Raw genomic sequence first — 23,881 nt, 5'->3', positions numbered from 1 at the left:
CACATATATGGCTTTTGCCCTGAGGTATGTTAGCTGTTTTCACAAGTGAGTTTTCTGCTTCTTTATGACAAATAACAGTGAAGGGCCAGGGTCATGTGCCTTTTGTGGGATCTCTCACCTGGCTAGAGGCAGATAAAAAAAATCCTTGTTCTCCATGTCACACCAGCCCTGGGGATGGAAATTAATTCCAGATTAGCCAATTCACCTTAATTTATAGGCATTAAAAATAAAAAACAACCCTCCTTTTGGGCTTCAATCAGGTCCAGGCCAGTTTGACCACCCATGGAGGCAGGCTAGGCAGGTTTTTATGACTTGGACATAGACACCTAGAAGTTGTCCAGAGCCAGAAGGCCTTGCCCTCCCTCTCCAGCTTCCTGCTTCTGCTCTTCCATCAAACAGTGCATAAGGGGTGGAGATTGGCCTGTGGATCCCCTAGCAAATACTGAGCTGCTCTCAGGGGTAGCTGGACCTACAGGTGCTGGGTCTGGGCTGCCTGCCATTGTCCTACAAGGCCTTTCTCTGTGCCGGACAGGCACTGAAGCCTGCCTCCTGGCTCTGGCTGCTGCTTCACTTTGCTGCTGTGTCTCAATGCCCACCTTTGGGATGCTGCTGGCAAACACACTGTGTTTTTCCTGCTTTCCTACTCTCAGGCCCTCGGGCTTTTCCTTCCTGCTGAAACCCAGGTCCCTCATTACTTCATCTGTAGTGATCTTTCCTCACGGCTTTACAGAGGAACCTGGTGATTTGGTTCTTCCTGCATTTCCTCTGATTGGCTGCTGCATGATGATTTCTCCTAGATGGATCACAGCTGGAACTAGACTCAGCATCCTGCATGACAACCTTTCCCGGACAACATTCTAAATACTCAATCACCAACTCCAGGCCTCTCTGCCTCAGAGTCACATCTGGGACTTGGGCAGATGCTGAAATGCTAGTGGCTTCCCTCTGTGGCTTTGGTTGCTTAGCTGCATTTTCTAGTAATGATGAGCCCTTCAGGCCCTGTGTGGCACAGCCCCTGCCTGCCTCTCCCACCTGCTTGTACACCACTCTCTGCTTTAGTCACAGTGGGTCCCTTTCTGTTCTGCAAAAACATTGCACGCTTTCCTGCCTCTGGGCCTTCGCACTTGCTATTATTACTATCTGGAACACTCTGGCCCTCCCCATGACTGACTTCCTTATCATGTTATAGCTTCCTCAGAGATGCCTGACCTGAACTGACCTTTGCTCATTTTCTCTTTGCCACATCCCCCTGCTTCTTTCCTTCACAGGGTTTATTACAGCATGCAACTATCCTATTGTTTACTGTCTGCTCCCCTCCCCACCCCAGACAAATGACGCTCCACAAGGGCAGGGACCTTGCTGGTTGCCAACATTGGATTCCCAGCACCTATCACCTACCATGTGAGGCGCCATAGATCCAAATTCCTGCTGTCATAGAAGTTTTATTATAGTGGTCCTGCACAAAGCTATCTGCACAAACAAATGATGCAATTTCAAGTACTAAGTGCTACAATAAAGCCCTTTAAGGGGATAGAGTTGTCTCAGGGAATTCGGGGTGGATGGGCAGATGGGATAAGAAGGGACGGCTACTCTGGAGGAGTGATATTAGCATAGAAAACAGACATGCCAGGAAGACAGGGGGAACAGGAAGTATAAGGGTCTCAAGATAGCAGCCAGCTTGGCAGGTTGAGGAACAGAGAGGAAGCTGGTGTGGCTGGAATGGGGGATGAGCCTGGGGAGAGAGGGATGGGGCCAGGTCATAGGGAGTCAGGTGGATCAGGTAAAGAGTTAGAAGTTCCTTTTTTTTTTTTTTTTTTCAGTACTTGGGTTTGAACTCAGGGCCTACAACTTGAGCCACTCCACCAGCCCTTTTTTTGTGAAGGGTTTTTTGAAATAGGGTCTTGCGAACTATTTGCCTGGGGCTAGCTGTGAACCACAATCCTCCTGATATCTGCCTCCTGAGTAGCTAGGGTTACAGGCATGAGACAGTGGTGCCCAGTGAGTTTGGGTTTTCTTCTCAGTGTAATGGACATCTCTGAACAGCAATATTCAGTTTCTGAAGCAGTCATACCATCTCACTTGATCTCACAAGAACTTCTGAGGTAGGTAGGACCAGGAAAGTTAATACTTACCATTTCACTGGGGAGGCTTAGCCAGGAGGATCATAAATGGGAGGCCACATAGTGAGCTCCTATATAACAAACAAACAAACATTAATATTTATCAAGTAGGAAACTAACTGGGTGTAGAAGTGGCACATGCTTGTGCTCCCAGTCATCAGGAGGCTGAGGCAGGAGAATCAGAAGTTTGAGGCCAGTCTGGGCTATGTAGCAGGCTTGAGGTCAGCTCATAGAATATAGCAAGAGTCTGTTTAAAAAAAAAAAAGAAGGAAACAAAAACTTTGCCAAATTAGAAAACTACCCAGGTGTCTGGGTCCTGTGAAAACCACTGTCTTCACCATGCCTCACTGTCTCCTTGACAGAGCATTTCCGCTGAGCTGCTGGTAAAATCACTTGGGGAGCTTTGTAGGATCACTGAAGTTCAGGTCCAACCTAGACTCCAAAATCAGAATCTTGGCCCAGGATCAGACATTGGCTTCTTTTAAAAGCACTTCATTTACCTTTTTGCACACATACTTTGTGTGTGTGTGTGTGTGTGTGTGTGTTGGCAGTACTAGAGATTGAACTCAGGGCCTCCTTGCTGGAGCTCTCTACCATTTGAGCCACACCCCAGTCCTTTTTTGATTATAGTTTGTTTTCAGATAGGGTCTCCTGCTTTTGCCTGGAGGGCCTTGGACTTGGATCCGCCTACTCTCCTTCCTCAGTACCTGGGATTACAGATGTGCACCATCACACCAAGGCTATTTTTTGGTTTTCCTATCTGATGTTGTCTCCTTGCTTGTTCTCCTTTGGTGTGATACCTTTTTAATTCTTTTCCTGTTATTTTCATGGGATTTCAGGAAGGGGTGGATTTAAATGTGTGCATTCAATCTACTATGCTTAACTGGAAGTCTGCTAAAATAAAAAAATTTAAATAATTAACTTTTAATATAAAAGTTTCATGTAAACTGAAAGTACTTTTACCCCTCACTTCATTCCCATTCCTCATAGTTATCTGCTGGCCTGTTAGTAACCAAGTTCATAGTAAAACTTACTATTTAATTGTAGTAACTACATTAACTTTTTAATAAAAATATTCTTTCTTTGTTGTTTTAGATTTAAACTTTGTGTGTATGTGTGTGTTCCTGGGAATTGAACCCAGGGCTTTGTACATGCTAAGTGTGTGCTCTTACCACTGGGCTCCATTTCTTATCCACTAAAAATAATAATTTAAATATCTGTTTTTTTGCTGTATTTAATTGCTTCTTTGTGCTTCTCTCTCTCTTTCTTATACTCTGTCTCTTTCTCTTGGTGGGACTGCAGTTTGAACTCAGGGCTCTGTGCTTGCAACGCAGGTACTCCACCACTTGAGCCACATCTCCAGTCCATTTTGCTCTGGTTATTTTGCAGGTGGGGTCTTGTGAACTATTTGCCTGGACTGGCCTTAAACTGAGATCCTCTGGATCTCAGCCTCCCAAGAAGCTAGAATTATAGGTATAAGCCACTGGCTCCTAACCTTTGTGCTTTTTTCCATGACTTGTTCTGTGCCTGGATTGTTCCCCAACAGCCTGCTCCTGGGAAGCCCCTATTCAACCTTTAATTACCAGCCTAGTAAGTCAATGCTTAATTTACAGAGTATTTCAAAAATCTTCTGGGCAAAACTAATGCCCCCTTCTTTGTGTTCCTATACGTGTTGTTTATACCTCTAACACTTCTTACACCATTGGATGTGATTAATCCTTTTATTTCAATGGGTATGAATTGCAAACTTGAGATAGTGGGGGCTGTGTTCAATTCTATACAACTGCTGTCTCTGTGCTGCAGTTGCCTTCTTTGTTTGTGGCTTGTTCTTTTCTTTAGGATGTCTTTCAATGAAGAAAGATTCTTAAATTTAATATAGTTAAAAATTATTAAAGTTTTCTTTACAGTTTGTGCTTATGGCATTTAATAAACCCTATCCGGAGCTCATAATGATGTTTGCCTTTATTTCCATCTAAAAGTTATGATTTTAAGACTTTTAATTTCCTCTTCAGTGTCTCTAGTTCACCTGGAGTTGGTTTTTGCATGAAGTGAGTTAAGGGATCTGTGCAGATAACTGGTGTCCAGCCCATGTTCTGAATGGTTCATCTTCCCCCATTAACCTGTAATGCTTGCCTGTCAGACATCAAGGTTCCACAGATGCCTTGATGTGTTTCTGGGCACTCCAGGAAGTTCCCACCTCTGTTGACCCCATACCAACATCACATGATCTTAATTCTTATAGTTTTATGGTAAATGTAGAATATGGAAGGGCAAGTCCTTGAGGCATGTCTATTCTCCAAGAATGTTTTGACTATCCTTTGCCCTGTGTTTTTTTTTTTTCCAAATACATTTTAGATTAGTTTGTGAAGGTCTAGAAAAAAAAATCTTGTTGGCAATTTGATTAGAATTATACTGAATTAATAGATGACTCAATCCCCCATCCCATCTTGTGTTCCCCTACGAAGGGAATAGCTCTATATGTTTATAGAATGAATGTCTAATAAATGTCTACAAAGTACACCTTCTAAGTCAACATTCAATGAATACAGGTCAAGAGGGCCACAGATAACTCAGCTTAACCTGCATATCCTTACCATGCAGCAAATGCCAGTACATTTCTTCACGTACTTGTTCTAATGCCTTTAAAATCTACAAATCCATCTTGCTCTGTTGATGTATGATAATAAAAAAACTACAAATTTATAACTATATCCTTCACTGAACGCAAATCCACGTTCAGTGATTTAGAACGACTTTTGAATAAAATTCTCAGTAAGATTCTGTGTCTTCAAAGTGCCCAAGTCTCCTCCTGCTTCAGGGATGGATGATCCGGGTGCGAGGATCACGGTGGCTCAGGTAGGCGTGCCAAAGCTTAAGGGACCAAGAAGAACTACAAGTCCCGGCAGGCCGCGCGCCGCCGGCTTAACCAAGCCGCGGGGTGGAGGAGGCCGGGTTTCCTGCCAACTCTGGGCTCGGGGACTGCGGTGGGAAGCGGGCGCAGCGGCGCTGTTCCCCTCTGGGTGAGTAGGGGCGTCCCGCCAGAGGTCCGCACGGAGCCGGGGCGAACTGGGCTGCTAGGCCGTGGCACGTGGAGCGTGGAGGGACCGTCGTTGCCGCGCCGGTCGCCGGCCTCGGCTTGGCTCGGCTTTGCAGGGGGGCGGGGGGAGACCGGGAGGGAACCGCAGCCCCGTGACCTTGTCACCCGGGGCCGGCGCGCAGCCACGTGGCTCAGGTGACTCGCAGTGCCCCGCCCCTCTGCAGTGATCCTCCAGCTTGGCGCACTCGCAGGTGTTAGTGTGGACTGTCATCTTCGGTGTCACAGCCTTGCGTGCACCCGAGCTGGAGGAGAGCCGCGGGTGGCTTGGCGAGAAGCCTTCACACCCAGGTAGCCTTGTGGGTTCCCAGGCGGAGGCGGCTGGGGTGGGAGCGTGGTGCGGTTAAGAGCAAGGGTACGATCCCGATATCCCGGCCCTCCACCTGGGCTTGCGAGGTGCCCCAGGCTTGCGGGTGCCCAGTGCTTCTGTTTCGCAGGACACCGGTCAACGTGTGGAGAGCAGTCTGTGGAAGACAGGTGATACAGCTCTCCCAAAGTGGCATTTACTTTCCACAAACTAGGAAGTGATTCAACAAGTATTTAATATTACCTCCATCATGCTTGGCGCGTAGTGGGTGCTCAAGAAATACCTGTGGAAGTTGAAGTGAATTAGACTTTGTTGCAGTCACATGTTTTCTTGAAGCATTTTTTTACTGCAACATTTCTCAAACTTTAGCACGCAGCGGGGTCACCTGGAGGGCTTGTTATTTATTACACAGAATTTTGGTCCTTTCGCCCAAATTTCTGATTCTGGTTTGGTAGTCTAGGTCTGGTATGGGTACCAAGAATTTGAATATCTTTTAAAACATGAGCCCAGGAGATGTGGATGCTGGTGGTCTGGGGACAATTATTTTATGGGGAAAAAAAATCCTGTGATTTCTTTACACCTTTTTGTACTTATTTACCAGTTTTACTTTTGTAGTTATAGCAAACATGTGCATATTACTTTGCACACTGTTAACTCCCCCTTCCCCTATTACTATATACAGATTTTTCATGTAGTCCCTACATTTGTGTTGCTTTTCCTTAATTGTATTGTAATTTGTCTTGTGTCATTATTTGCTTGGCCATTAGTCAGCAGTCATCATGGATGTGAGGTTTGACCTCTGCTGGGAGAGTTTGCATTTTATTATTTTTTTTGATGTATTATTTATTTATTTATTTTTGGGCAGCTCAGTCACCTCCTGGGGTTTAGATTTCCATGTCAGAGAGTCTGTTGGCTCTCTCAATAGGGCCCAGCAATTTGCTTGTTCTTGTTCACTCTTTGCCTTCTTGGTCGGAGCAGAGCAGACACACCTGGCTCCAAGTTCTGGCACTTATCACTTTCTAGCTCCATGGCCAAGTTTCTTTGATGTCCTTATCTGGTAAGTGAAAAGGCCCAGCTACTTACTGACTCCCATGAACAGTAAATGCTTGATTTCCCATTTAGTTCTGTCCAGGGAATGGAGGTTTTTGTTTGACCATAAGTTTCCCACTTGTTGAACTTAATGTTGCCTGGTTTCATGACCTGCAGGGGTGTTTCCTCTGGTCCAGGAGGATGGAGTTCATTCTTATCATTGATTTGACAACTAAACAGTCCGGTTGAACTCTACAGACTGGAACAGATTCGTTTCTAGTGCGGAACATTGCTTGATCTTTGACCTGCTGTTTATTTTCAGGGCTTGAAACAGTACCTGCCACATGCCCGGCACTTTTTGGGCATGGTAGAGGGTTAGCAATGATAGTCCCTGCCCTCAATGACTGCTGTGTTTACTCAATGTCAGTAGTAAGAAGCTTAGTGACTTGGGGTCCACCTGTCCCCATCAAAGATGCCATGTGGTATAAAAGGGAGAAGGGTTGAACACTTGGTGTGGCAAAGCCCTGTTCAAAGTCTGCCATTTTACTGGCTGAGCCATGGGCTTAGTCCTTACCCTCTCTGTTCCTTGGTTTCCCTGTTTGTACCTGGGGATGGTGATATTTGTCTCATTTCCCTGGGTTGCAGGAAATACCTAATGTGATGAGTGTAAAGTCTCCGTAAACGCGAGGTATTGCTAAATGATACTACCTCAGCGATTAGGTTTTAGGCTCTTGGTGGCTTCAGACCCCTTCCAGGGTGTGTGCTAATATAAGAAGCAACTCAAGTGAAAGTCACCAAGGCAAGTAAACAGATCAGGACAGGTGATTCATTAGCAAAGAGTTTAATAATGAAAGGTGTTTTTCATCAGCAGGCCTTTTAAAGTACCCTGAGGGAAGTAGCTCATTTGCATGTTAAAAACTCACTGACATCTTGTGGAAAACTCCAGCTTCTATCTGTTTAGACACAGTTTGGCTCCTATGTCATCTATTTTAAGTATTTCAATTTCCACCTCTTTTATTACTAAGGGCACTTGTTTAAAAACTCCCAGTCTTGGTTATGCATTGTCACTTCCTTGCCCAGAGGTGGTCTCAATGGTAGGGGTGGCCCTCATGGCATCAGGGGTGCATGCAACAGGAGGATGGGGTGTACTGGAGCAAAGGCAGGGAGGTAGTGTTGAGGGTGAATGAGGGGATGAATGACTGTGGAATTGGGAGTCCAGAGTATGTATTTTCACCTGGAGACCTATTGTCACTGCCTCTGCACTGGCCTCATGGGGTATAGTTGATCCACTCATTCAGTTTTGGGAGCACCTAATGTGTGCTAGGCTAGGGTTTGGCAGATCACAACCTGAGGGCCAAATCTGGCCAGGGCTGCTTTGTAGAAAGAGAATCTGTCCTTTTGCTGTACTGTAGGGAAGCAGTCACCATAAGCAGGCATGAGGGACAGATATCTTGGCCAATCAAAATTTGATTTGCTGGGAGAAGGTGAGAACTGGAAACTCCAGGGTGTCTAAGTCCTGTTTCTGGCATGAGAAAGTTAACCTATATTTAAAATGAATTCACTACACTTACTTATTCATTTATTTATTAACAAATTCTGCCCTTGTGTTTGATCCTGGTTCATAAGGCCAGTGTATGGGGTGTGAGAGATTTCACAGAAAAAGTGGGAATTGAGGCAGAAGCAAAGTTTTATTCACTTTCCAAGAGAGGAAAGGGACCAGATACGAGGAAAAGTATTGGCACAGAATGAAGTTAGCACTGGAGTTTATAAGCATTTAAGATGTAGAAGGAATGTATTGCTGACTTTTTTTTGGGGCGATAACTGGGATTTAAACTTAGGGCCTCACACTTGCTAGGCAGTCGCTGTACCACTTGAGTCATTCTGCTAGCCCTGATGTTTTATTTATTTATTTGGTCCAGCTAGCTGTTCCAGGAAGCAACTGGGGTGGTCAGGTTCTCAATATTTTGCCAAGGTGGTTGTTAGCTTGTACAATCTTTTTTATGACATCATGTGGTTGGAATACGTTGGCAACCAGATGCAAGTGGGTTCTGCTTGAGTTCAGAAAAGCAGTTTCTGCAAAATAAAAAGTCCTTTACAAAATGGAGTTAGGCTAATTTGAGTTGGGACCTTATAGTTTGTATCTAATGGAGGAGGCAGGCTTTGCCCTGGCAGGTGACTGCATTTGCAGCTGGGGCCAAGGATTCCAGTCTGATACACAATACTAAGGAATAGCAGAAGAAGCAGCGCATTGCATGCAGAAACCTCAAAGGATGACTGCATAGCCATCTAGAGGACTGAGAAGGGGTGAGTAGGGTGGGGAAGGTCTCATTGCCCAACAGCATGAGTTTGGATACAGAGATAAAGTCAGCAGGTGCAGCTGAGCCCTAACCCTATATACCCACAGGACTGTGAAGGGGCAAAGAAACAACAGTCATGAAGTGAGAAATACACTTACTTGTCCAAACTCAAATAATGGACTCAGAGACTCATGGAGTCCAGTGAAATTGAGTCTTTAGTGACAATCTTGCAAGATCGGATACCTGAGGAGAAGAGACCCCAGAAACTTACAATAGGCATTATATTGTCTAGTGCGCAAGTCCCTCTCCCGTTCCTAATTGACTGAGTACTATGGTTTCCATTCTTTTCCCAGACATTGCCTCATTTCTGTTGGGTTATTTTAAAATGTACCCCTTGGGATTGATAAAATTTTAGAAGTGGGATCACCTCTTCCTGCTAAAGAGGTAAAAACGTACACAGTTTAACCTATTCCCTTACTCTATCGTGATTTACCCCTCCCAGTTTAAGTTCCCATTTCAGTTGCCCCTCCCCCCGACATCTGCAAGCTGATAGCAAACAAGCATCTAGGTTAAATGCCTTGAAAATGGACCACCACTTTATTTCTAATAATGGTGTTTGCCCTCAAGAAATATAGCCTAGATAAGGGGTCATCTACTCTAAGTGAAATAAATATTTTGAAAATCAGCCAGACGGAGAAATTACTGTTTGCTTCCGCCTACCTGGCATTTTGGTAGAGGACTGACCACTTTGACCTGGGCATTAAGGCTAATGATGCCTGCACCTGTGTGCTAGTATAATAATAATTATAAATGGCAGCTCATTCATGCCTGTAATCATCATAGCATTTGGGATGAGGCCGGAGGATTGTGAATTAGAGGCCAGTCTGGACTACATAGTGAGTTTGAGGCAAGCTTGGGCTATATAGTGAGACACTGACCAAAACAAAACAAAAAGAAGTCCCATTTCAAAAAAAAAAAAAAAAAAACCTAAACAAAATTAATCCAAAATATAAGGCCAACATCTTTTTACATCCTTAAATTTCTCCACTGGAAGATTAACTCTTAGACCATTTAAATAAATCATTTAATGTCCAAACATAAAATTACAAGTGCAAATAATTACTATGAGGTAACATAAAGATAAGCATAAAAAAGAAGTTACACATAGCAGTGGTTAAGTGCTCTTCCTGTTTTTCTGATCTAAAATAGCACTCTTCCTCTCTTTAGATCCCATTACCCTTTTTGCTTTTCCTCACAGCACTTAGTAACACCTATGATGTTTCTAATATATTATAAATCTTTTTGCTTATCACCTGTAGACTTTAAGGTCCATGTGGGAGAGCACTCTGTTTTGCTCACTCTCCTTCGCATATCTAAAACAGTACCTGTTACTGTTGAAGGAAGGACTTTAACTTGCACCAAGTACTGCACTAATCATTTTATGCAATTAACTCATTTTATCCCCCCCAAATTTGAGGTAGGTATTATCCTATTTTCTAAATGAAGAAACTGGGACCCAATAAGATTAAGAAAGCAACCCAAGATCATATAGTCTATAAGTGACAGAATCAGGATTTGAATCCTGGTTTGACTGTGAAAACTTTATCTGCTAATCTTTCTTGACTTTTCTTTCTTTGGCAGGGTCTGGAGACATGGCCAGAAAGGCTCTCAAGTTTGCTTCATGGACCAGCATGGCTCTTGGTGCCTCTGGTGTCTACCTCTACAGTAACAAGTACTTGGACCCTAGTGACTTTGGTGCTGTCAGGGTGGGCAGAGCAGTTGCTACGGTAGGTTTTTCTTATTTTGGGGGTGACAGAGGAACTTCAGTATTACTTACAAGTGTTCCATATACTTAGCAGATGGGCCTGCTGGTCTTACCTATGTGGAGGTACATGTGTACCCTTACATGTGCCAAAGCCCCATTTACACAAGCTGCACAGACATGGGTGCACATCCTCGCACACCTTCACTCCTGCTCATTCTCGATCTGTTGCCGTGCAGTTGAATAGGATGGCATTGCACAACGTCTGTGCTCTGAAGCCTTTATCTTTTTGGTTCTGTCTTATTTTATTGATGAATTGGAGGGGCAGTGTTCCTCAGCAAATGCTGAGGTAAGAAGACTCAATGGAAAAAAGACTTTGCAGATTAAATTCTGCCAGCAAACTTGAGCTAACAAACAGTGAGCTAGCGTGAATGCTCCAATGCAGGACTCAGGTGGAGTGTGTAGGCTTTGAGGACTTTGAGAATCCCTTGTGATCCCCAAACTGACAGAGTTGAATATTTGACCTTTGGAGGTTTGCTCCAGTGGCTCAGTAGCAACATTGTCCTGATGTGATCATGTCCTCTTAACTCTGCTGATGGTGACTCTCCCAGCTGTTGTTGCTCCATTTGTGGGCAGATTGTCACATGCCTCATGCTTTTTCTCTTCTTTTATCTGCTGCAGGTGAGCTCATCCTTTCTTCCCCTTGATGTGGATATGCATCAAGATGGAACTCTGTTTTGGTCGTTGTCTAATTATTTCAAGTGTTACCAAGTGTTCTTTTGAGCCTAGCTCAGAGGGGAAGCCACTGACGTGGTCCCTGCCCTCAAGGGTAAGCTGAGTTATTGAATCAAGTCAGACAAGTAGGCTTTGGATAGCAGGATATGGAACATGAAACCATCCTCAAGTGTTTATTGAGTGTCTGTTTTGGGCCCTGTGTTGTCTTATGTCATTTGAGGGATGGAAATAGACTGTCACATCTAGACCCAGCTTTGAAGGAGCCTTTGGCCATTGCACCCCCACATGAAATCGAAAGCCATTCACCCGTCAAGACTGCTGCTATGGTCAGACATAGAAGTGAATGCTGAGGCCTGGGAATCACCATGAATGTCTTCAGGGAAGCAGAGTTTGAATGGAACTTTATGGATTTGACTAGCTGGAAAGAAGGGAGGAAAGTGTCAACCAATGCTTTATAAACTAGTCACTAAGCTGTGCATTCTTTAAAGGGCTGTGGTCTTGGTACACTGCTCAGTGAGCAGGTCTTGTTGGTGGTTGGTGTTCAGTAAGTATGTGTTGAGTGGAGTTATGCTTTGGGGAATGCAGACAAAGGAACAGACTCTTTAATATAAATCTTGTAAGATCCTTAATTTCTAGGGTCCTTAGTTGCTCAGTTCTCAAAAAGAAGATTTGGACTAGATTATCCTCAATGTTTATTTGTGACATGGAGAAGTAGATAAGTTTATCTAGCAGCATTCTGTGTGCCTGGAAGTGTAAAAGGTGCTGGGGGTACAGCAGTGAGCAGGAAGGACTAGCCCTTGGTCTTACAGAGCGTAAGTTCATTAACGAGGGAACAAATGAGCAAGATAATGTTGAATGGGGATTTGCTATGGTACATAACCAAGAATTCTGGTGCATAGGGGAAACTTGAGGTCGGGCCCCTCTGAGTAGGGAACATTTGTGCAGAGTGCTGATGTCAGGAAAAACCCAGCCAGGCCAAGATCTGGGGGCAGAACATCTGAGGCCTGGTACTGGCCCTTCCTGCAGACTTGGCAGCCCATGTCAGGGACTGCGGCTGTAGGACTTGGGCAGAGGAGTATTATGTATGTCCGAGTGCTAAACTTTCCCCTCCACTGTTTCACAGACAGCTGTCATCAGTTATGACTACCTCACCTCCTTGAGGAGTGTCCCCTATGGCTCAGAGGAGTACTTGCATCTTCGATCTGAGGTAAGGACCAGTGGGACCCATCTGAGCCAGGCCAAGTCTAAAGTGGCAGAACAGCCAGCCAGCTTCCTGTGGGCAACTGGAGGCAGGCAGAGGATAGAGTGGGTATTGATGTAGGAGCCATGGCCATGAGGGTTTGGGAGGAAGCAGCAGAGTACCACCTTCTTCACGTGGAGGTGTTTTAATGCCTGTGAGTGATGCTGCCAGACCTGCATCAAGCTGTGTCCCTATACTGAGGTTATTATTATGAGGTGCTATTGGGGAGGCCAGTGTGTATTTCTGGTGGAAGCAGAAGTGGGGGATGACCCTGGAGAGATGTTGGCTTTGTCCCTGAGATAACTCAGCAGACTTCCAAACCACATTGTTAGGCAGAGCCCAACTGAAAAAGGTTAATTGCTTTTTTGTCCTCCAAGACCATTTGGGAGACTCTTGCAAGAGTGGAGCTATGGGCCCCACACCCCTTCTTCTCACTTAGAACAGGTTTGTTGATGTAGATGCTATATCTTGATATCCTAGAGAGTTGGGGGATCAAACAAGAGGGCATTGTTTGAGGTCAAGCATAGATACCTTTGGCTTCTCCAGAGAGAGGTTTATGAGAGGTAGACTGGCTTGTCTTTGTTCAAGTGGTCCCCGCAGCCTGGAATGCCCTAAGAAAATTCCTACTCATCCTTTCAGATTCACCTTGGATACCTCCATACTGTGCTGTTTTCCTTCTCAGGCATCCTTTGTGGATGGGGTAATTAATAAAAAATTTTTTTAATTTAAATTTTCGTTATGGAAATTCCAACCATCCACAAGAGAAAAGGGAATAGTATAATGAACCCCTGTGGAACTGTCATCCAGCCTGAGAAAGTGTCAATATCCTATTTGTCACCTATTCCCTCCTTTATTTATTCATTCCTTCACTTATTTATTAGTTTTTGCTGAAATATTTAAATGCAAATCTTAGACCTATTGTTTCATCTATAAATACTTCAGTATGTATCTCCAATAGATAAGAAGCTTTGAAAAACCATAAATCAACCAAACTGTGATCATACCTAACAAGATTAACAATTCCTTAATTACCTCTAATTGCTAGTTCATGTTCAGATTTCCCTAGTCCCCAAAAGGTCTTTTTATATTTTGTTCCAATCTAGATCCAAACAAAGAAAACCTTTAAAAGCTATAACGTTTTCTTTCCCTTCATTTATTTTATTTTATTTTTTATTACCTCTTTGATTGTTGAGGAAACCAGATCATTTATCCTGTAGAATTTTCCATATTCGGGATTTGGCTGATTGCATCCTCAAAGTGTTATTTAATGTACCACATTCAAGTGGTACACAATTCAAAATATATAATATCTGAAACAGACAAAATGACCATCTTAGGCTTGTTCTTCAGGAACCCAATTTTGCTGTTTGGAGGCAGTCATTATTTTTTGTGTATCTTTCCAGAGCTATCTTTCTATTTGCATTTAATCATTCTATCTTTATTCTTGCTACCGAGGATAGTTAGTTATATGTCTTTCTCTCTCTCTTTAAACTATTGGTCCCTTTAGATCATGAGCTGGGGTTCTCTCTCCTTTTATATATGGTATCTTTAGCAAAAATGACTAGGTTGGAGTTAATTTAATATCTGTTTCAATGCCAGGCTGTACTCTGCTAGTTCCTTGCCATTGAAGAGACCCCAGGAAGAGTATAAGGTTTGCATTCAGAAGACCTAAGTTTGTGTGTTGCCTTTGGGGAAGTCATCTGGTCTTTTGGAACTGCCATTTTCTTTGACTGTAAACTAGAGCCAGTTATATCTCTTACTGAGGATTATGTAGATAATATCTGAGACAGTGAAAAACAAATCAGGTATGAAAAGAAAGTAAGTCTGATGTCTCTTGGAAGGTGTGTTCCATGAGGACAGAGACCAGGTCTGTGCTGTGCATCTCCGGGTCTACAACACTAATATGAGTACCCAGGATACACAGTTGGTTCTGAATATAGGCTTGTTGGACACATGAATGATTGAAAGTTTTTTTTTTTAAATTTTTTTGTGGGATTGGCATTTTGCTGCTTGCAAAGCAGATACTCTACACCTCCAGTCCATTTTGCTGGTTATTTTGGAGATTTGGGGGTCTCACAAATTATTTGCCTTGGTTGGCCTCAAACTGTGATCCTCCCAATCTTGGTCTCCCAAGTAGCTAGGATTATAGGTGTTATGTTGGTTTTTTATTGAGCGTCTCAAAGCCCCATCTCTGAGATATAATGTCCTCTTTCCTCCCCTCCTCACTCTTCCTCATCTCCTCATCACCAGAGTGACTTCTGCAGAGAGGTTCAGGCCAGGATTTGGGGCAAGGCCTCTCTGCCTTGGGGAATCTGCAGACCAGGTGGGCAATTGAGGACAGTCACTTATGTAAGTCATTTGGAAGACAGTGGTACCATGGCTTCTGGAGAAGAGGGAAGATTTGGGGATGTGGTAAGGAAAGTGCAGCTTGGAAATTGATGAGAGGGTAGTGTGTGGTGACTGGGCACACCAGATAACAGGATGCAGACTGGTCTCCAGGAATTGTGCCTGGGAAGAGGGAACCAGTTGGCATGGAAGAGCACAAGTAAATCCTGCAGGAGTGTTTTTTTCGATTTAAGCACTTATTCCTTCATATCATTGTGACTGATAAAGGAGTGAGTGAAGGATAAAACATCATTATCTCACCTGTCAAGCCAGCATCTCCAGGTTCCAGAGTATGTCAAAGCCCAGAGACTAGTGCAGCAGGCAGTGACTTTGAGAAGTACTTTCAAGGTTGGCATTAGAGGCCGGCTTCCATGACTCAGCTCTGCACCATCAGGGTGAAGAAGTGGATTCTGGGGGCACAGTGGCACTTTGCTAGGCAGCTGCGAGGGTCTGGAGAACCAGATTCCTGATGCCCAGGATGTGTGTAACCTTGCTTGTTCATAAAGCAGAAGAAAGTTACTGATAGTATAGACGTCCAGGCAAATTGCTGGACATGACAGGATGGAGTTGATTCTGACCAAGGGATTGGGATTTAGTGCGTATCTGTCAATTTTGCAGCTCAGGAGTCATTCTCATTGTGGGGAACAGTATTGAGATTTTCCTTCAGGAAGCCCTTCTATCTTACATATATATTGCATAAGATTTGGGTAGGGCTTACCCCACCATCATTGGCCAAGCGAGTCCATTGTGCTGGCTGTAGACATTGAATCTGGGATGATCAATTAAGGCATATTTGTCCAGTAAGTATTAGGTCCAAGACCCTTTTGGGGAATATCAGCTCTGTCTTTTCTGTTGGGTTAGCTGAGAGTGTAGGATGTTGACTTAGAGCTGTTGGCAGCCATCTTCCCACTGTGAGAGAAAAGCCCATCTGTGAATAGAGCTGGTATTGCAAAGAGATGGGTCATTTGAGTCCCTAGATCTAGCTGAGTCTGAAGCTAGACTACCATTGGACATCTTAGTTTTGTCTATGAGGAAATTCTATTTTTGCTCAAGGCAGTTTGAGTTTACTGTTAATTGCAACTAATGAGTCCTGATAATGCTGGGGACTCTTGAAGAACTGTGCGGGGTCTTGAAACATGATTGGAATTTTGCTGGGTCATGGACCAGTAACTCAAGGAAAGAAATGAAAATCAGAAATTCCGTGGTCTAAAGAGGGTAAGAAGAGGTTTAGATTGTACAGGGTTGAATTTGAGCCATTTTGGACCTGGAGATAGATCTTCTGGCTCCTACTTCATGGCCAAACACCTCTGCTTCCCTGGCTGTAAGGTGGTGGCAGCTGCCTTGGCCCCAGTGAAATTTATATGAATGGAGAGGAGAAACTTGCCTGATTTAAACAGATTTACTCTGGAGCTCTAGAACCATAGGGTTGTCTTGACGGCTCCTTATCAGCTAATGAACAGGCATAAGTTTTCCTTTTTTTCCTGGTTTCTTCTATTATTCAGTGGGTTCTTCTGGAAGAAGGAGCTGTCCCTTCTTCCCTGGTTATTTAGTTATTTTTATTAGTATGAAGTCATGGATATTTATCATATTCTGTGGGCTACATATCTCGGAATTAGTCCTAAAACCCTTATTCTTTATATCTAAAGAAGTCATTATTTTGTTTCAACTTTTGGACTAGGGTATGGGAGAGTGAAGGGCACATTGGCAAATAGAATTAGAGCTAGGTCAGGAAGGTCAGGTTTCATATCACAGAAAGTAGAAATCATACAAAAATTTTGAGTATCTGTCTGTATCAGACAATGGGGAGAGAGAGAAGAAGGGCGGGGCGGGGCAGAGAATAAGAATGAAGATGAACGAATTAGAATATGCTTTTTTGTTCTTTATCCAGAGTCATAATGTAGGAAGGAACCTTGACCTTGACTGTGCTGTACCATCAAAGCCTTTCAGCTGATCTCACATTCTTGTTACTGAGCAGGCTTTAGACCCTGTGCTATGTACTTCAGATCAGCAGGGTGTTTGTGTCCTCTTAGTTACAGTAGTACTTAATATTTGGACTTGAGGAGGTAATGACTAATGCTCTTCCTTGCTTAAGAAGTAGAACTAAGGAGATATACTACTGCCAGGTTGAGATAAGAGTGTCAGTCTTATTACTGATAAACTCTGGGCTGCAACACATGGTTGAGAGTTGGATTAAGTGGGCTTGTTGACCTTCACCACCGAACTTGATAGACTTCCTTAATCAGCACAGGTGTGGCTGGACAAGCCTCTCATGGGTGTCTGACTCTTAGGACAAGGAAGAGCTGAGTTTCAGAGCCCTGCTGTAAAGCAGATCCCAAAAGGGGAGAAGAGAGGAAGGGTTGAGTCCAGCATGCTGTTTCTTCTCCTATATGCACCAATCCTATTAGTGATTCCTCCTCCCACACGGGATTAGGTAGGGAAGAGAGAGGCCAGCAGCATCATGCCCCTAATGGGGCTCCTTCCACATGCTCCCATGAAACTTAGGATAGGGGTTCACCATCCAGTTCTGCTCACTTTACACCTGACCTTGGTTGGGGCATAGGCTGCTTTGCGTTTGAATAAGAGACATTAATTTCAGCCTTACTGAAATCTGCATTTAGAGGATGGGTTCAGATGTTGCCATCCTTGGGATATAGTAGGGCATTTGGGAGCAAAGGGACCCTATATTTTTGATCAGTGCATATTGGTGAGAGGAGGAGAGTAAGAGGCTTAGGAGTGTTGTTGACTCTGTCTACAATGGCTCCTTTGAAACTGAGAAAGACATTGCTGAGCATCACTCAGTTCAAATCTCTAATGTATAGATAAGGAACGGGAGGTCTGGGGTGTGTGTGTATGTGTGATTTCTTTAGAGTCCATCACACCCCAGGATTGATTTCCACATTTAGATCTTGTCTAATCTCATGCTCTTTGGACCTTACACTCTCTTGTCTCCTTGTTTATCCATTTCCAACCTTGGGAAAGTACCACATTGGGTAGAAAGCAGAAGCCAAGATGCCTGTGCTGCAGCTCTTACCACCTGCTGCTGCTAGAGTGAGTCTTCCAGTTCTTCCAACCCCATGGTTTGAACCTGAGTCTGGGGTGGGCTTGGGAGGCACAGAGAGGAGGAAGAAGGGCCAAAGAACTTCCTCCCTAGAAGTTCCCTTCCTCATCTTGTAAATCAGCCAAGCTGTTAATTCAGCAAGGATTTGGCATTTACAGTCTCCAATGGAGGGGCCTGCAGACCCTCCAAGTGAACAGGTAGGTATGAGTTCTTTGCTTCAGGTAAAGGCCTCAACTCTTCTACTATCAAACAACAATCTGTTTTGAGGATAACTCTCCTTCCAGCCTAGTGAAGGGATGGTCATTCAAAAACCACTTTAAGGATGTTGTTGGTCTGCAATCGAAACCCATAGCAGTGCCTGACTCTTTAGGAATATTCTCTGAAATCTGGGGATTGTCCTGCCCAAACCAGGACATTTCTTCACTGTTCTTCCATCCAACTATTATTATAGCCAACTTGACATGAACCTTCTCTGTGTTAGGTAGTGCATGATGTTTGGAGGAAATATGGGGAAACGAGATTTGACCTCTGCTCTCAAGTTGCTTTGAGTTAGGGGAAGAGACAGCAGGCATGAAATCACCAACCTTGGAAGGTCAGATTTGCCTTCATTACAGCTCTGCTCTGTGGTCTGGAATTAACGCTTCTGACCCTTGACAACAATTGACTCTTAGCCAAGAGGAGCAGGAGTCCTGCGTGGGGGTGGGGTGGGATGGGTGCATGCCCTGGAAGGCCTCTCTGGAGCAGTGGGAGTGGTCTGATTGTGCCATGGTTCCTTTACACATACAGTGTCTGTTTACCTGGCATGGAAACTTTTCAGTGGATTTTCATGCCCTGTGTCCCTCGGAACCCTTTTGCTGCTTTTGTTTGTCATCATGGGACATTTGCCTGAGAAGATTCTGCGTAGAGGAGGAAGGAAATTGAATCCTTGCTATCTTGGTGACAGACTTTCTCAGAGCTTGTGATAATTTCTGCAAGAGCATGAGGTGCATTTAATGTGCTCTGTTTGGGTCATCTAAGGATTAGTCCTCTGGAGTAAGGGAGGCGGTCTGTAATTGAGCCCGGCACCTCCTCTTTAGTTTTCTGTGTAACCAAATCGTTCTGAACATTGCAAATCTGTGCAGTTCTCTGCAGTGTCTCAACCCTCAAAACCTGTCTGATTCCAGGAGAGTTCCATAGGAGCGAGTTCCTGAGCCTTGGCATAGTCTGGGAGTCCATTGGTGGTGTTCCTTGCCTTCACTTAGGGTCCTGGGGGAAAATGTGCTGTGACTGGAGCTTTTCCTGGAGATCAGGCTCACTGTGTGGTAGCCTTTCTGTAGGTTCTTGGCAACCAAGGAAATGCCAGTTACCCTCTAACTTGACCTAGACTTGTTAGGGGCTGTGGACCATAGCCAGTAGCAACATCCTATTTTGTCCTATCTGTATACACCTTGTATTTGAAAAAAGTGAAATATTTAAGACCTAAGAAAAGGTATGAAAAAGTAATAAAAGCTTATCTATACAATTGTAGCCCCTGGATACTTCTTCCCAGAACCAAGCATTGTCTGGAATTCATTATCATTGCCACACACTTTTCTGCAACTAAATAGTCAGATATTTCTGTGATCTTTTTTGTGGAAGATCTGTTGATGCTTTTTCCTTTTCTTGGCTTTAAGTACAATATCTGTGAAATTACAGGTTTGATAATCCCTCCCCAGTCTATCCAATGCATATGCAAATAAATGTTCTGGTACTATCTGAAATTGCCTCTTGAACCACTTTTGCATACCATCCCTGGTATGTGGTTGAACTTTGGGAAGCAAGGTTGCACCATCTAGCAGCAGAGTCTAGTAGGCCAGACTCTGGCTTTTACCTGGTATTGCCTTGATCTTTCCCAGCTGGGTTGGTCACTCTCTTTCCAGCTCTTCTCTTCTCCTGGCTCACACTGTTTATCTCCTGGGGCTGCTTTAGGCACAGAAATACCCAATGGGATGGGATTTGCTTCTGCTTCTCTGAAGCAATGATCTCTTTCCAAAGGTCATGGTTGTAATTACATAAAACAGCACCCTGGGTTTCTGGTGGTGGGCATCATCCCTGTGTGCCAAATACCTCTTCGTCCTGCTCATTACGAGTACTTGCTATGAACAGATTCCTTGTGAGTGCCTGTCTATGGCTCCCTCGCCTATGCGTACTGCCTGCACACGTGGGGCTGCTTCCTGCTGCTGAGAACTGCTCTAACCTGCTCCAGCCAGCTGGCTCTGTGGAGTGGTGGAGGTGGCAGAGGGCCCTGTTTCTCAGAGACAATGCTATGCTGAGGGTTTAGCCTGCACCTAATGCAAGGAATTCAGTGGGGCAGGAGTTGTAGAAACCCTGGGTTTTGCATTTATTTGCCCATCTCAGAACCATCCCAGATTAACTATGGTTCGCTTCTCAGATGCTAAGAACAAGTGTTTACATTTACTAAACAATAATTGCAGGATAGGCACTGTGCTAAGAATGCTATTATTTCACTTGACTTAACAACACTGCAAGATAGTTATCATTGTTATTCCATAGTACAAATGAAGAAACTGAGGTGCAGACCAATAGTGACTTGTCCAGGGGTCTACAACTAGTCACTGGCTTTCTTACTTTCCTGTGATTACCATAACAGTTACTACAAATTGAATGGCTAAAGACAATAGGAATTTATTTACCTGTAGTTCTAGAGGCCAGAAGTCTGAAATCAAAGTACTCATAGGGCCATGGTGTTTCTGGGGTCTTAGAAAGAATCCTTCTTTGGTTCTTCTAACTCTGGCAGCTCCAGGAATTTCTCCAATCTCTGTTTCCATCATCTCTTTCTTACAAGGACACTTGTCATTGGATTTAGGGCCCACCTGGACAATCCAGGCTGAGCTCATTTGAAAGTTCTTGATTCTATTTGCAAAGATCCTTTTTTCAAATAAGGACTCAATTCCAGGTTCCAGGGACTAGGGTGCAGATACATCTTTTTGGGAGCTGCCATTGAACCTACTGGGAGCTTGGATTTAATCCCACATGGTTTGGCTCCTGCAATTGTGCCTGTGACCATCTCCTTTCTGACTCCCTCATCTGGGCTGGGTGAGCCCCCAGGACTTTTCTAGGCCAGTGGTCCACAGAGTGCTGATTTGCTTGTTCTGTCAGGAAGTTTGGGCCATTTGTCAAGCTTTGATAAACCAGTATTTTCCCCACCTCTCTGCCATTTTTCCTAAAACCATTTGGGCTGTTTATCTTGGATTTAAAGATTCTCACACCTTGATGTGCTCAGGAGGTCAGGCCTCCAGTGCTGTCAGGGCAAACTCATACCTCTTTGGAAACCTCAGTTTCTTTTGCCTTAGTGGCCACATCTCCAAAATGAGAATAGTAGGAATGGCAGGGTAGAGGGAAGGCCATGATATTAATAATGAGACTGATGTTTTGAAGGTGCTGCAGCTGTAAGGTGGTCGAGATGCCTGCTAATAGCAGCAGTAATCAAATAGCCTCTTCTTGATTTCCTGATTCTCACTGTCTTGGACCCAAGCAGCTATTTTCTACCAAATTAAAATCTACTCAGCACTCTTCCTGTCCCCAAATAAAACTACCCTCAAAACTCTTGCTGGTTATAAGACTTTTTAATAGACTTTTCCTTGTAGAACCATGAGACATATGTCCAATTAGCAGAATAACTTCACTTAAATATACAAATAAGCTGTTGACTGACAACATATGCGAGGCTAATTTAAGGCACATTGCTTTGGAAACTGGGACACTGCTTCCTTCCCCACCCCCAATCTTTCTCTAGGTCTCTCTTCCCTTCCAAATTTTTGTTTATGGGACACTCTCTCATCTGTAGAATGCAGAGGTATGTCTCTATGCTGTGCCTAATGTCTGAGCCACTATTCATATAGCCAGTTGAACAGCAACTGTTTATTGAGTGTTACTGTGTGCCAGCCTCTGTGTGGGGTGCTGAATAAACAGTAGTTTATTTATTATTTTTGCAGTGCTCAGGATTGAACCCCAGGGCCTCACACATGGTAGGCAAGTGCTCTATCACTGAGCAATACCTCCAAACCTACAGTGGTCTATTCTTTTTTTTTTTTTAAATTTTATTTTCTTGGTGGTACTGGAGGTTGTAACTCAGGGTCTCCTGCTTATTAGACAGGATATCTACCACTTAAACCATCTTGCTTTGCTTATTTATTTATTTATTTATTATTATTTTTGTGTACTGGGGTTAGAACTCAGGGTCTTGCACTTGCTAGATAGATGCTGTACCACTTGAGCCATTCCCCCTGCTTTGGTTATCTTTGAGGTAAGGTCTCACTTTATGCTGGGTAAGCCTGAACCTTGATCCTCCTATTTGTGCTTCCCATAGTCGCTGGGATGACACGTGTGTACCTCTATGCCTAGCCATTGGTCTCACAAACTGTTGGCCTGGGAAAACCTCCCAAGTAGCTAGAGTTACGGGCTTGAGCCATCATGCATGGCCATATTCTTGAGGGGACAAGAGGTGAGTAACAACTAATGGAACACATAAGAGGCTGTACTACAGGAGGTCAGGAACTCTGTCTGTTTTGCTTGCTGCACATTTGGAACAGTTGTGACACACACTATGCTTAGTGTATACTTTTCAGTGAATCAATGAGGGAAGTAACAGGATAATTTCAGCTCTTGCCAAGTGCCCTAAAGGAGAGAAAATATAGTCATGGGATACAGACTACTGAAAGTGGGCTCTCTGATACAGGTTTTTCAATTGAGTTTGAAGAGTGATCCAGAGAGAGACAGCAGATGAGGAAGGGGGAGGCTGCTAGAGGAGGAGGCGTGGCTGGCTGTGTCATTTATGGAGCCCAGTGCAAAGTGAAAGTATGGACCTGGTTGAGCGTCAGGAAGTTAGTCTCCCTTCTCATGGCTCTGCTGTCTCAGCCCACAGAGGACGGGAGCTCTCAGGAGACCCTAGCCTTCATGTTGAGATGTGATCAGGATCTGGACCAGGCATGGCCGAGAGGTCTCTTGTCACGTTGTCTTTTGAACTTGCTGCAGTAATTCTAGCCATGAATAGGGATGGATGCCTAATGGTACCCATGTGACCTTGATTCTCCCCATGCCTGTGCCAGGCTTCCTGCAGGGATGAAGAAAAATGGTAGAATACAGGCCTCTCTTTCCAATGTATCCCAGCTGCCACCTGGGCTGATAGATGCAGGGATTGCAGGCCAGAGTTAGGGAGATTATGGGGAGCCAGGGAGCAGGGAAAGGATGCTAAGAACTTCTTCCCAGGAGGTGAGACCTATTAATGAGCTGACTCCCCCAGTGCAGCCTCCAGTGACCCATCAGGTTTCACTTATGAACACCAATTCAAATATACAGAATTTCAAAACAGCACTGTATTAGTTTCCTATGGCTGCTGTAACAACCACAAACTTAGTGGTTCAAAAATGATTCACATGTATAGTTCTGGGGTCAGAAATTTGAGGTGATTTTCACTGGGATAACATGGTAGTGCCAGAAGAGTTTTGTAACCCATGGAGGCTCTAGTGGAGAATTCATCTTGTTTTTTCAGTTTCCAGGGACTACCCATATTACTTGGCTCATGGCCCCTTTCTCCATCTTCAAAGCCAGCAGCATCTGGCCCAGGTCTTCTTACACTGTTCTCTCTCTCTTTCTCTGGTTCTATTCTGCTTTCTCTTTCATTTCAAAAGCCATGGTGACTGCCAGGGCCCACCTAGGTAATGTATGTCTGTCTCCCTGTTTCAAGGTCAGTTTAATAAGCAACCTTAATTTCCCTTTGCTGTGTAAGCAGTGCAGTGTAAGAGTCCCAGGAATTAGGACAAGGTCATGTTCGGAGGAAGCAGGAGAATTCCTCTGACTCCCACCCTGATTTCAG

General features: G+C 44.2%; 1 protein-coding gene across 9 annotated transcripts in view; it reads left to right on the top strand.

Annotated features, from left to right (window-relative positions):
- The first annotated feature begins 5,036 nt into the window (after positions 1 to 5,036).
- Positions 5,037 to 23,881, top strand: part of Adck1 (aarF domain containing kinase 1) — a 108,789-nt gene continuing 89,944 nt past the window's right edge. For 2 of the 9 annotated variants that reach the window (XM_074067450.1, XM_074067449.1), the window contains exons 1-3: positions 5,178 to 5,505; positions 10,489 to 10,634; positions 12,468 to 12,551. In XM_074067450.1, the coding sequence (XP_073923551.1) occupies positions 10,500 to 10,634; positions 12,468 to 12,551 (219 nt within the window). In that variant the 5' untranslated portion in view covers positions 5,178 to 5,505; positions 10,489 to 10,499. The other 7 variants (XM_074067446.1, XM_020162198.2, XM_074067448.1 and 4 more) reach the window with 7 other exon arrangements.

Source organism: Castor canadensis, chromosome 3, assembly GCF_047511655.1.
Source record: "Castor canadensis chromosome 3, mCasCan1.hap1v2, whole genome shotgun sequence".
Lineage (NCBI taxonomy): Eukaryota > Metazoa > Chordata > Mammalia > Rodentia > Castoridae > Castor > Castor canadensis.
The sequence above is the reverse complement of the archived record's forward strand: the minus strand, read 5'-3'. Positions and strand labels throughout refer to the sequence as shown.